This window comes from Myripristis murdjan, chromosome 17 (genome assembly GCF_902150065.1).
Source record: "Myripristis murdjan chromosome 17, fMyrMur1.1, whole genome shotgun sequence".
NCBI classification, from domain to species: domain Eukaryota; kingdom Metazoa; phylum Chordata; class Actinopteri; order Holocentriformes; family Holocentridae; genus Myripristis; species Myripristis murdjan.
In genome coordinates, this window is record NC_043996.1 from 20,150,632 (window position 1) to 20,165,079 (window position 14,448).

General features: G+C 41.2%; 1 protein-coding gene across 2 annotated transcripts in view; it reads left to right on the forward strand.

The window, feature by feature from the left end:
• The window catches only part of LOC115375320 (laminin subunit alpha-3-like), a 63,706-nt gene that overhangs the window by 1,969 nt on the left and 47,289 nt on the right, over positions 1 to 14,448 (forward strand). For both annotated transcript variants that reach the window (XM_030074737.1, XM_030074738.1), the window contains exons 3-6: positions 9,636 to 9,753; positions 11,243 to 11,361; positions 11,452 to 11,622; positions 13,577 to 13,674. In XM_030074737.1, coding sequence (XP_029930597.1) covers positions 9,636 to 9,753; positions 11,243 to 11,361; positions 11,452 to 11,622; positions 13,577 to 13,674 — 506 coding nt within the window. The remainder of the gene's footprint in view (positions 1 to 9,635; positions 9,754 to 11,242; positions 11,362 to 11,451; positions 11,623 to 13,576; positions 13,675 to 14,448) is intronic.

The following is a 14,448-nucleotide window of genomic DNA, read 5'->3' on the forward strand; positions in this document are numbered from 1 at the left end:
CTTCCAGTGGATACTGTGTCAACACAATGGGTGCCGTTTTTTTTTGTTTTTATACAGGCTGAGCTGAGCAAAGAGCCCAGAGCACTAAATTTAGCCCACACTTACTAGAGCATGGACACACACAGAGCCTTTATGGACGTGGTAATGCTCCGTTTATTTGGGAGCTGAGAAAGTGGCATTATTGTATTATGGTGTGCTATAAAGGGCACGGCTAGATCGCTGACTGAGACTACCAACCACACAATAGACAGTCTCCCGTTCCCCACCACAACACCACCACCGAAACCACGACCGCACACACCTGTCAAATGGCATCTGATGCAACCAGTAAGACCGTAGACACCGCTCACGTGCCGTCTCCTTAGTTGAGGTCATATAGTTGTTTGTAGCGCTCACTTACCCACTCATCTTTTTGCAGTAACAACAAAAAATTCTTGTGAGTCCGTATTTCCAGCAATATATTTAAATCTTGTAGAAGATCCCTGGCATATGGGTGATTTCAGTGGAAGAAAGCTTTCAGAAATTTGTGATTTATGAATGAGATCTTTCTGAGCTGGCAGCATCATGACCTGCGGGTTATTAACTCAGCAGTCATAGTCACTGCCAAAAGACGACTGCTTTTGTAAGCATTCGGCTCAATAGATGGAAAAAAAAGTCCAGATATGGAAAGAAAAAGCCCACACAAAATGATAAAGATACTCCAATTCTGGAGCATGTCAATGTGACAGTTTTAATTTGAGTTTTTCAGTAGGTCTATGCCTAAGTTTGAGTTTCCATTTATCAGGTAGACCTACCAGAGTGCCGCATTGCTCTCTGCCATCCCACAAATGCAAGTTCCAACATTTTCAAGGCATGATTGAAATGCCAAGTTGTTTGAAAGAGATTATTCCGCATGAATCTTTTGATAGCTTTGTAGATTTTGTTTTAATCCAGAGGCTAGATGATGCAGTCACTGAAATGTGTGGGCAGGATCCAGTTGAATGGGCTCTGTGGTTTCTTTTAAGGCCAACGCAGGTGTCTCCGCTGACGTTATCTCCATCTCTCACAGCGGATATATTAGATAAAGGCACAGTTGATGTTTATGTTTTAATGGCAAGGTTCAAAGAGAGAGGCTCTTTTTGACAGAGCTGTTTCCGTTACTTCTGCAAAGCAGCTTGAAGGTAGGGCTGCCTCGGTTAAGCTTTGGTGCAATGCTAGACTAATCTGTCTCAAAGTAAAATAGTTCCTCAGAGGGATTAATCCCAAAACTATGAGAAGAGAATTGTTTGAACGTTCTTGGAAAGAGAACCTTTATTCAAAATTTACATTCAATGTTGGCCCAACCTACCAGGAATCTTGGAGTCTCTGCGAAATTAACTAGACTAAGGCTGTGCTCTTGTGACAAGATAACTCCCAAAATACTCTCCAGCCCAGAAATCAACTCTGCATTCGTTTTGTGTCTTAGGCAGGCACCTGCAAGTAAATTAGCTGCTGCCTGTTGTTGTGACTTCTTGGCTTTTGACCCGTGACCCATGACAAATCCCACCTTGTGTTAGGAAATGACCTTGGTGGTCTACTGTTGGGTGCTTTATAGCAGATTTAGCTGCTGGACCCGTTGGAGTTTAGCTTGCTTATTTCCAGAGCAGTGAAGTTTGCCAGTTTGGCTGTAAGTTGATATTTACTGGATTAATGAAGTTCTCTTTAGGCCGTCGACCTCATATAGTTTTATCCCCTTCGTTTTTGGTTCAGCTAAATCAATTCATAAGTCAAAGAGCACTCAAAGCTTCCCTATCCATCCCAGTATAAATGTTTGCCACATTTCTCTCCACTCCCAAATCACAGGCTACTTTTATTTGCCCTTGCCTTGTTAAACTATTTACAGGACACAGGAGGCAACCTATTGTTCTAGTAAACATTTATACCATGAATCAGCCTGCCAGTCACTCCTTTTTTTTTAGGGGAATGTATTTTAGGAGCCCTGACTGCATATGCTTATCTGCCTGAGTGAACCCAGAGTGGACCATGTGAGGCAAACATGCCAGGGCTTACAGCTATCTGTCTCCCATCTGATGAGACTGAAAAACTTCAGATTGGTGGTTAACAGGCACCTGGTGGATATTATTGCTTTAAATGAAGCTCTAATTAAGGTGTTCATGTGAGAGTTCTCCTATGTTTTTGAAAGTTTAGGCTGTGTTTTTATTGGCTGGGATTGGAAAACGCAATCATGTGTTTATCCATGATATTGATGGTTATTTGCCCAGCGGGCTATGATCCTGGGTGTGAAGCACTTGCACTCCACTCAATGGGAATTGCTAATAACTTCAAGATCCTTTGAATGCCTTTGTGATAAGGTGGAGCAGCTTCAGATTATTCTGGGTCATGTTAGCATAATGACTCTGGTTCTGCCTGTGGATTATGCAATCTTAGATTCTTTTATTTTATTTTCTCCAACAAGGGAGACAGAGGTTCCATGAACTCTATTTTGTCTGCAGCAAAAAATCCCCTGGCACTTAATCCACTCTCTCTCTGGAGTTCACCTCCCACTGAAGTTGATTTGAATGTTTTATGTGCACCCGTGGCCCCCTTTTGTGTTAGAATTCTTCTTGGCTGCATTGTGTGGCATCTTTTCTGTGCTCTCAGATGTGCACAAAGGTTTGATTCTTTTCAAACCTTGCTGAAAGTGACCTGGCCTTTTCTTTTCATGGGATAAATGGATAGAAATGGAGAGGTGGGGTAATTTGGTGGTGAGAAAGTGCTTAACTAGTACACACAAACACGAATCCATGTGCACGCAGACTGAAAACATTCCCCTTGTTGCTGACACCACTTCACCTGCTGAGCAGACGTTCAACTGCAACCAAGCATGGCGCTGTTAAATATGACTGCCAGCTTTGCTTCTGTGTTTGTCTGTTGTGAGAGCACTCTTCACAAAGGCAGTTGTATTGCTTGTGGTCCAAATAGAAAATTAATGAATGAAAATTAATTATTGGACTTCCTTTGAAGCCTATTTCTTAAACTATCAACATGCTATTGTAGATTTAATTTGAGGCTGTGTGTTTTACTTATATCGCAAGGTGTCAGAAGCACTATGGATTGGTGTTAACTGTAAATGAGAACTCAACTGTTGAAGATGTAGGGAGAGAAGGCCGCACTCCATGGAGTCATGAATCAGGTCTTCCCTGAGCTTATGACTCAAAAGGCCACTGTATGCTTGCATGTTTCAGCTGTTAGCCCTCATCAGAGCATACAGCCTGCAGTGCCCACGGCTGGTTTATCCCTGAGGTTGATTTATCTCTGATAAGTTACGATTGAAGATAGATTGAGAAAGCAGCCAAGAACTTTGCTCAGAAGCACTCTTGCCCTCCAGTGTGTTTTAAAAATGTATTTCACAAAACGTGGAGTGACACAGATTGAGATTAATGTTCAAGGAAATTGTTGATGAAATATTGGAGTAGCCTATACACATGCTATCTTTATTACCGTAGGCATGTGCCCTATGGTTACAAAGATTTGTGTATAGAGTGCAGCTGGCATGGTCTGACTGGGATTTGGCTATTAGACAGGACCCTAGCTATTGCTATGGTGACGACAGAGGTGATGTAAATGCCTGTCTTTAGCCGGGCTGCCTGAGGCGCCAGGCCAACCCAGCAGATATTTACAACCCTGCTAGCAGCCTGCCTCGTGCTAGTTAGCAGTAGCAGTCTGGCGTGGAGACTAAATCACGGGTCGCTGTTGGACTGCAGTGCTTCCTAAATCTGGAGCTTCAATGTGGAAAAGTTTGCGGGGGTTAACTTTGGATCTGTTCACCTCTTCAAGGCCTTTGCCATCAGTTCATACATAGAAAGGCTGGTCAGTGGTCACAGGGCTACTGACGCAGGCGCTGACGCACTCAGGTGCCAAGTTTTCCGAGGAGCCTTTTGATAGGGCTCTTTCACCTGTCCTACAGCATTAAACCCATCTGCCCGCTCATTATATATAGAGGTTGTTTACAGAAGTGGGGATTCAATCGGCTGTTGGCAGAGTTGTATATCACAATGTATACACCGTTAAAGAAGCCCTAAAGTGTAGAATAACATTAATAATTGCAGTATTAACAATCTGTGGTGCAAATATATCAAAACAATATTGCAGTTCCCACTCTGTAGATGATGCAAGTTCTAAGCTCAGTGGTTGTGAATAAAAAAAAGATATCATTTTATTGCCCAATTTGAAACCTCCATGGCTTCTTGGGCTTTTGTAATCGTTTTATCTCCCTGTAATAATATCGCCTAAATAAGCATGCTGTAGTCCAAACAGAAAGCACTCACTCAGAGTGTTGAGTAGCAGCTGCAATCAATAGCTTTCACAGTAAGAAATTTGCTGACAAGTAGAAACTTGCATTTATGTTTCCTATTATACCTAGAGGGCTCTTGTAACTTGCAGCCAACCCCACATGCTATTTTACTTTAGTTATTTATTTATTTTTTTATTTTTTTTGGTGGTGGGGTATCACTAATTCTGTTGACAGGGGCTTATTTTCCCATGGAGACAGGGAGAATACACTCCTGCACCCCCGCTCTCCTTCCACTGCCACCTGTTGCACATGGACAAACAGTTGTACATTGCATTGTTTCAAAATGGACTACAACTGCTCCACCCCATTGTGCTGTAATGTGCTCTGTCTGGCAGGGCTGATCCACTCCAGCAGAAGGTAATGCCTCGTCTCCTTTGCATCACATTCCTCTGCTCAAACAGCAGACTCTCAGCAGCTCACTCAGATGGCTTCTATCTGTCAGGCTTCAGATCACACACTAGATTTAGTCCTCTTGGCTCTGTAATGCCCTTTACTTGGAATTTGGGATTAGGACATACCTGCTTCTCAACCGCAGATATATTGCACTTGTTAAATCCCTGCCTATTTAATCAAGATGCTAGATAAGTCATCTATTTATTGCCTAGCATATAGTACATGCTATTAGGGCAATCCAATATCCATAGCGCAATGAATAAATGCGAAGCCACATACAGAGACTGTTACACAAATGAGCAGTAGTAGTTGCAGAAACCAGAGGTTATAATAGAAAAGTCTGTGAGAAATGCTTAATCAGTCCATTTTACAGTCCACTCCATTTGATCAACACAAAGAGATTATGATTGAACAAATCCACGTGGCAGGCACAGCAGCGAAAATAACTGGTAAAGCATCACGCAATCAGGCATTTTTTTTTTTAAGCTCTAAGGGTATGATTTTTTTTTTTTTCCGTGAGTCAAACACTGCCTGGCTCCTTCACCTGAAGCACAGGCATGTGTGAACTTACAGCAAGAATTCTGTGTGGAGACAGCAGCGATGCAGTTCATGCTTAAGGGCATAAATACATCACGCTTGAGCTATCACACACACATACACAAACACAGACACTGGGCATGAAATGTCAGAGGTCAGCAATCAAGGAGTGATGATATGTGTGTGTTTGTGTGTAGGAGCTGCACACCTGAAAGAGAGAGAGAGTTTCACTTGATCAGAATGCAGTTAGCTGGAGTTTGGTGCATTTAGGAAGGGGGAAATGTTTAGACGTGTGGTGAAAATGATGTTGGGTCACTGGGGGCTTGGATGGCCCTGCTGCCTTGTTTGTGATAATTGGAGGTTTACGCAGTAGGTTTGAATTCTTTATGCCTTGTGTATGTGACACTTTTATTGGGGTCACAGTGAGGAATTTGAGAAGGGAGTGGAACGCAGACAGGGTCAATGTCAAACAGTCCATACCTGTGACGGCTCAACCCTTGACCTTTTTGACACCCACCCACAGCCAACACTAACCTCCTGGCACAACTGTTTTTTTTTTTTTAAAGCACAAGGCTTCAGATGCAGGGAGGGGCTGAGGATCACTCTGCTGAAGTGCTATCCAAGTGTGTCTGCCACAAGCTTGTCAATCTGTTTCATGTCTTTGTACGCCACTGGCATCCTGCACTGGTATACTTTGCATGCCATCACGATATATCAGTCGCCCTCCAAACAATAGGCACTGGACATAATTCAAGTGTATGTGTGTTTAGACTGGCAGGCCGGAGATGGAAAGACAGGCCTGAGGTGAAGTGAAGCCGTGCCAGGACAGGCCCAATATGTCTTTTTGTGACAGGTCGTGTCTCATAAGGATTCTTTTCAGCATCACTCAGTAGCTGGCATCAAGTCAGAAGATACCACAGTAAATGGCATTGCTACAGTCAGGCGAACAGCAGCAATGCAGGCTTAAGTTGAATGTAGAAGCCAGAGACCTAGGAGGAAATGGGACACTTGTTGTCAACATCTGACTTTCAGCTATAGGTATAGTCATTTGCGTTTTATATTGAAAGACACTGGCAAATTGTGTACAATGTGGAATGATAAAAATTGTTCCAAAAGGGCCACAGAAAAAAATAATTTTTCATGATACTTGTATGCATGTCCTATCCACAGCCCCAAGATACAGCAACATCGCAACGTTATGCGTCGCAGCAGCCTGTCATTGCTATGTTTACTCTAAATAATCATGTCACAGCCATAGAGATTTAATGCAGAAATTAGATTTTTACCTGTATCACTTCCATAGTGATGCATAAGCTAACAGTTGTCTTGTGTGGGAATGTCATTTTGTTTCCCCCCTACTTGTATGATCTGTTGTAAATATCAAAGTTGTGCAGCTATGCAGATATTTAAAGTATGATTGGCTCATAGCATGTGCACTGATGGTCCGTCATGTTTCGCATTGCAAATTTTCCAATTGTAATCGGATGGAGTGTTGTGTCTCCTCCTGTTATGAAAGGTCTCGGGTATGAGCTTGATGCCAGTCTTTTAGTAATACAGTTTGAACATAGAGAAAAATATACACTGAGCTAATACCTCATTTATTTAGTTTTGCATGGATTTTAGTCTAGCATTAGAAAATTGCATTCAGCTGGAGCATGCCTGTTGTACTTAACTGATTTTATTAGAGAGGAAGTTGACATGGGTAAATTATGTGGAGTACCATGCTTGTCCTTCAAAAGGTGTTGGATTAAGTGGATCTTTGTGGCTTGTTATATAAATTAAGAGCTTTAGGTTTCAGTGCTAGTCCTTAGGGCTGAGCGATATGGACAAAATCTAATATCACAGTATCTTTCACCAAATACATTGATATCAATATTGTGATGATAATGTTTCAATATTTATTTCTTAAGATATTTACACTCATGCGATTTTTGAAAAACAATCATTAGTAATGTGGATATAGTAATCAAGTAGATACAGGCAAATCACAGAACAGCTAGAACAGTCTGCTAAGGTCAGAAAATTCCATCCTTTTACTGTAATGTGGCCTTTAAAACCAGGAAAAAAACAACACTTGCACTATATAACAGTATTACAAAATATCCAGTCTTACATCACAGTATCAACATAATATTGATGGATTGCCCAGACCTATTATTACTAGGAAGTGTGTTCAATCTTATCTTGCAGACTGATATCAAAAGGTAAATGTTATTGGGACATTTTGTAGTCTAAAATCTATTACTTGTGGGGTCCCACAGGGAAGGATTTAAGGGCCTTTATTCTTATTATTTATATTCATGATCTAAAAGCTGTATGTTCATATGATTCTTTCCTTTATGCAGATGATATTGGGTATAGCCGTATCTGGGAAACTGAAGGTTTACTGTCTTTATGTGTAACTGTACGATTAACAAGCAGTGTTTCTCTGGCTGAGGAGATTTTCACTGTTGTGCGTTGCCTGTTTGTGACAGGTTCCTGAAAGCAGTGGCATGCCCTGCAATGAGGGCATTAGGGGAGAAGTGGAATGTGACGCTATGTTTGGAATCTGAGACGGGTCCGCATGCCAGTCAGCACGTCTCTGGCCACCCCTACCGTCTTTACCCCCTTACCCACGTATTCCTCCTGTTTCCCTTCCCCCAGGCCTTGCTTAACGTCATCGCCACTCGTGTGAACCAAACTTCCTCCCACTCCTCCTAAGCAGAGCCAGTGTATTGATAGTAGGCAGCTCAACCCTGTGCAAAAGCCTTGCTTCTGTTTTTAGCAGGGTGGCGGCCCATGTCTTGTTTGTGTGCTCACATTTATCTTCTTTTTTTGTCCCTTGTGCATCCTGTAGCAATGTGGGTGGAGGTGTTCTCTGATTAATTTTAGGACACACCCCATGCAATGCTAAGGTCAGAAAGATTTTGTCTCAAGCCATATCTGACATCTCTCATATTTATTTATTTAAAAATTAACTTTGTTTTGTTCAATGATGTAACTGATTAAAGGATAGCCAGCTGGGCCTCCCTTGATGTGTAGGCTAATGATTTTGTTGTTTGTTAACAATTTTGCTGACAGCTTTCAGAGGACAAAGCCAGACAGCTCCCCAGCTGCCCCCTGACCTAGCTCACAATCCATCAACCAAAGAGCTACTTGAACTTGTGGCCATTACTTCTCAGGATTGTGTGGGGGGGCAATCCTTCAAGATAATTGTGGAGGCTTGTTGACAAGTCCCTGACTCCACAGCAGCGGCTTTGCTTTGCTTTGCTTTCCTTTGATATCTGTGTTAGCACGGCTCCCAGCCTCATGCAAGGAGAGACAGAAACCTGAATGTTCCAAACGCCTGCTGGTGTCTTTCAACAAGGCGTTGAGAGATGTTAGACTAGTGTGGGCCTGCCCTCATCCTTTTCAGACGCTGCATAGGACTGTCTATAGAGGAATCTTTTATTTAAATAACACACTGTATTTTAGGAACAGTTTTTATTCAGCACGTCAATCCCAGGGGGAGATATCACATGCTTTGCAAATATGCCTGCTGTATCCTGTCTCTCAAATATGCTAAATGTTGCTTTAGTATCTGTGCCAGCAAGAAATTTCTTGGAGATAAATTGTAACACAGCCTCGGAAAACAAGACAGGGGTGTGGTGGTTAGATATAGGTGAGGCTTTTTGTTGACACGGCAGGTGTCACGTGCAGGTTCGTGTCGTAGGGTGTAAATTCCAATCCATGCCCGTTCCATGCCAGGCTGCAACAAAGAGAGCTTTGACCATGATGAGTTAGCTTTCAGTCGTAATCAGTCAAGCTGAAGTCACCCGCTTTTAGGGCTTGATGATGATGATCATGATGAATTGACGTGGAAACATAGTGCACTGAGCTTCATGAGAGCAACAGAATGCCTAGTGTTGGCAGGAACAATCACTGGTATAATTTTCTGTCCTTGTATGGCCCGTGTTTTCTGATGGGAGAATGAGATAGAGGGCTCAAAGAACAGACTTGGATCATATGGGCTTAGCTGATGTCTTTCACTAGGGCACCTGGACCATTTTTATTGCCTCAATGCTGACAAATGTAATATTGTTGAGTTGTTTATTCTTTGCTGTGCAGTATGCCCTCATGGTAACCACTGATGTTAAGCTGAATGAGTTGAATTACGCACCACTGACTTGGCTAAACCCCCGTTAAGATCATTCGATCTATGGCGATCCTTTGCAACGTATCAAAGATAGATTAGCCAAGTTGACGTTGTTGTGCTCTGGCTTTCACAAGAGAGGAAATGGAGTATTGTTGGAGTTGCCTGCCAAGACTGGGGCCTTACTTCATGGTGCACAGGAAACTACAACTTTTTGCCAAAATCCATTCAGAGCTGTTATTGCTCTTTGTTTACCCTGCCCATTGTGCTCTTGTTTTGTAGCTCTTCCACGTGGCATATGTCCTCATCAAGTTTGCTAACTCTCCTCGCCCTGACCTGTGGGTGCTAGAGCGTTCTGTGGACCATGGGAGAACCTACACCCCCTGGCAGTATTTTGCACGTAAGTTTTGATAATGCATTTTTATTTGCAACACTTTGTTTACATTGGCCCTGTATCCCGCATTTGAGTGCCCAGATTGTGGGCAGACAAAATTGTTTTGAAACCATTGTGATTACAAAATTGCTGCAACAATTATGACGTTAATGAGATGGTAGCTGGTAGTTATACTGGTCAAATTTGCTGACCAGATTTGCTGATTGTGTTGAAATATGTTAGGCTCAGTGAAATTTGTGAAGAAGAAGAAACTGTGTTAGTCTTTACTGCAATGATAACAACACTGAAACCAGCAACAACGCAAATCAAATTCAGGTCATCAGACATAGTGCTTCCAATCAGAAGTTACAGATCACAACTCAAATTCCATGGGAAACATTTAGAAAACTTTTGTTGTGCACTTGAGTGTTTTTACTTAGTTTTCTTGAAAGTAAAAGTTTACACAAATCATTTATCTTGTACATTTTTTTTGTCATACTTTCTTTCATACACTCCCAACATACTCAGTTGGCAGATCTCAGTTATGATTTATTGGGTTTCTGGGAGGCACCTGTGCACACACCTTGTCTGGAGGCACCACAGAGACTCATCTCCTTTAAAGTCTCAGGATTTCTCTTTTCCTTGCTTTTGTCTTGATCTAGCTTAATGTTCACCCTGAATAATTGATGGCTTAAGATAACACTCCACTTCCCTCATTAATTGATGCTCTTGTGTCATTTAGTTTTGAGTCTTTCTATTAAAGCATTTTTCTGTTTTTCACAAATATGCTAATTGCATGCTACTGTTCCAAGACTTTTGTGTGACCTTTCCAAAAGATTAAAACACATTCTTCCTCTCTGGTAAAATGTCTTATTGTATGAAGGGCTGTTTATGTGAATTCTGAAAACTAACACCCCGGACAGGCATTCATGACATTTTTGGTCATGAAGTATAGTTCTGAAAAATATGTTCCAAGGCTCAAAAATTAACCATGTATGAATGTGTATGATCATACAAGAGGCAAGCAAACAGATTGAAATTCTGGGCTTTACTTGAACTGTATTAATATAAGGGGAAAACACAAGTTTTAACACAAGTTCAGTATTAGTTGATTAAATTAAACGTAATTAACAAAAATGTAATAATTTTGTTTGACACTGATTTCCTTAATGCACTCTACAGCAAACCTTTATAGCCTCAAGCGCTGATAGGGCGTAAGTGTAACAAATATTTTAATGTGATAAATTGTCTGATTTTATTGTCACATAAAATACATATTTAAGACAGGTATACAAGACAGGTTTAAATTCTAGGACCAAATAAGCTTTATTTCATTTTCTTTTTTTTTTTTTTTTTTTTAACATTTCAGAAATGAGTGTCTGTAAGAGTAATGTAAAGGCTTTCTTGAATGGAGCATATATTAAATCATTATTGTAATGTCAGTTTGCCAGCAAAACAGAAATTTGTCCATATGAATTTGTTGCTGTAATTGTAAGTTTTCCTGTTTTGTTGTCAGATTCTAAGCGTGAGTGCATCGAAAAGTTTGGAAAGCAGCCCAATGCTCGTATACTGCAAGATGATGACCAGATCTGCACCACAGAATATTCACGGATTGTCCCTTTGGAGAACGGAGAGGTGAAATATTTTACTACTTTGACGTAGTGAGTAGTTGGACAAGGTATTATATAGAGAACATGTATGTAAAATGAATATTGTATTGCCCAGATTGTGGTGTCTTTGGTCAACGGGCGCCCAGGCTCCAGAAACTTCACCTACTCCCCGGTGCTTCGTGACTTCACCAAGGCCACCAACATCCGCCTGCGCTTCCTCCGCACCAGCACCTTGTTGGGCCACCTCATCTCCAAGGCCCAGAGAGACCCCACAGTCACACGAAGGGTAAGACACAAACTGTACAGCCTCACACTAAGGTGTCATACTCGGAGTCTCTCGTTTCCCATTTGGACGAGTCAGATTTACAGTTATGCTCCAGCCCCCTCCCCCAGCTCCTTTTTTGCTGACACAAACACACTGGCCTGCTTTCTTCTGCTTGCACATTCATCTTTGTCAAGGTTTAATGCCAGATCTGTCTGTCCAGTCATCATGGTAATTCCCTTGGTAGAGACAGCAAGGACTGGTTGGGACAGGATATGGGGCCTTTCCTGAGGATGAGGAAAATCATACAAATGAAAAACTGTTGATCCCTACACTGTATATGAGTGTGTAAACGAGAGTAAAATTTTTAAGTTGTAGTTGTAATCTGACAGGTGTAGCTCAGGATGTTTTTGGATGTTGCAAGCTATGTTAAAACCGATTCTGTTAACATGAAAGGAACAAAGGGAAACACTTAGGCATAGTGCAATCTGTCCATACAGATAGTTCCTGTGTGATTTGGCGTGGTTTCCAGTCTGTCGCAACATTCCCTGTCTCCTTTCATGCCAATACAATGGGGCTGGATGGATATTCCATTGTAGAGCTCAAACTATCAAAGATTTATGTGTGAAAAAATCAAAAGCAACAGCTCTTTCCAAAAATAATGATATGGATTCTTGACAATCCACAGCTCTGGGCGGGAAGAGTTTCACTGGAAACAATTTCCTACCAAAGAACACCAGCAAACTGTATCTATCTACTGCAAATTTAAACTCCTTGGGCAATAGCTGGGTGTTACAGACAAAATCAAATCTCACAATATTTTCGGACCAAAGATACTGATATTGTGATGATATTGTGGGGATGACTATTGTTGATTTCACAAACTATTTACACAATAGGATTATTGATGAATAATCATTAATAATGCCTACATAATAACAAAGTGGGTAAAGCCAAATAACAGAACAGCTAAAACAGTCTGGTAAGTTCAGAAAATTACATCTTTATTGTAATGCAGCCTTTACCAAACCACGACAACAGCAGGGACATAAAAAATTCAAGTCACCGGTGTTGAACTTCATACTATATAACACTGCATCTATAGTGTTATATAGTAACACTGCCCAAATGGTTTGTGGTACTTTTGGGTACATTTCAGTTCTGTTTGAGCAGATTTTGGGCCTTACATGTACTTTTGGGTACTTCTGGATGATTAGTAGGACCTGTATCCAGCCGACCCTAAGTTCTACTCCTTGGGAGTGGATAGATGGATTTTTCCAGTGTTCTTCGGTAGAAAATAGTTCCCAACAAATCTCTTTCCCCCACGAGAATTGTGGATTATACATTTATCCATGTCTTTATTTTTGATGGTTTGAGCTCCACAAACCAAGACCCATCCAGCCCTGTGGTGCTGGGCTGCCGGTAGACAGGGCAGATTGCAGCAGATTTAAAACCTTGCCAAATCACACAGAAACTGTCTGTATGGAAAGGCTTGGCTAGGTGAAAATGGTCAAATATATTCTTTTATTTTTGTATTTTAACTGAACAATTTGCTCAGTGCTGGAATGATATCCTTAATATTTATGTTTGAGACAACTGATTTTAAGGTGCTTCTTTTGGATTTGGTTGGAGTTGACCTCAGTTATTTGAAGTGCACATCACTCAAAGAGTCTATACACCCTCACATTTACACGCACATACATGGGCAATAATGTTAACATGACAACCACGTTCAGTTCAATGAACGGCTGATGTCAGCTATCACTTCTTATCTTATCAACCTCTAAATTGCACTGATTCACTCCAGGAAATTAAGTGAGACTGAGTTGAGGGTTTGTACCTGTTAAACCTGTGTGACTCACCCCTGTAGTCAAACCAGGCAAGAAGTGGTTTGTTCTGGTGTGGGTGATGTTGCAGATAACACAGCTGTTACTTAGAAATAGTGCTTATCATAACGCTTTTCCCTCCTTGTTGACAGTATTACTACAGTATCAAAGACATCAGCATTGGAGGACGTTGCGTTTGTCACGGACATGCACAGGTGTGTGGCGGACGTAATAACGGCAACCCAAATAGGTGAGCAATGATCCTTAGTTTGTTACCACTGCTCCTCCCATCACTGCAAGCTGTATTCTTGTTATGTGGCTTTGTGTGAGCTATATAGTTAAAAAAAAAAAAAATCAATATTTTCTTGTAGAGAGGTCTGTTTTTTATTTATACAGGCTCTGACTTTGGCTGAACAGAGTTCTTATTTCCCAAGTGAAGTAAAGCCTCAACCAGTAAACCCATTTCTTTTGTTCATTCAGGGTTTAATCGTGTTTTTTTGTACAGCGAGCTGTGCAGTATATGGGTAACACAGTGAGATGATGAAAGAGAAGAGAAGTGAAGACTGCATCAATACTGTATCATATCTTGAGATCCCAGTGATAATGCGCGGTTTCTGAGAAAGGAGAATTACTTCATATATATCCCTCCTGACATCACCATTGTGAAAAGCAGCAGATTGTTTTAGTTACACTGATTACTGCCGTGATGATGTAAATAGTGTGTAAAAGAATGAGATGTATAATAAAGTACCTCTTTGAACCACATTGACATCATAAATGCCACAATATAATGATACATGGATGCTTCATTGCTTTTGACAGTGATGTGGACATTTTAAATGGATTTTCCTATAGCAATATTATGGATTAAAGGATAGGTGTGGCATTTTTCAACCCATGCTGTATTCAAATGTTGACACCCATTACTTATAGCCTTACAATGTCACCTCTAGCTTCATTGAAGCTGACACTCAGCTGCAGCTTCTTGCTAGCCTTCAAAACCATCCAATAAGGATTTTCAGGC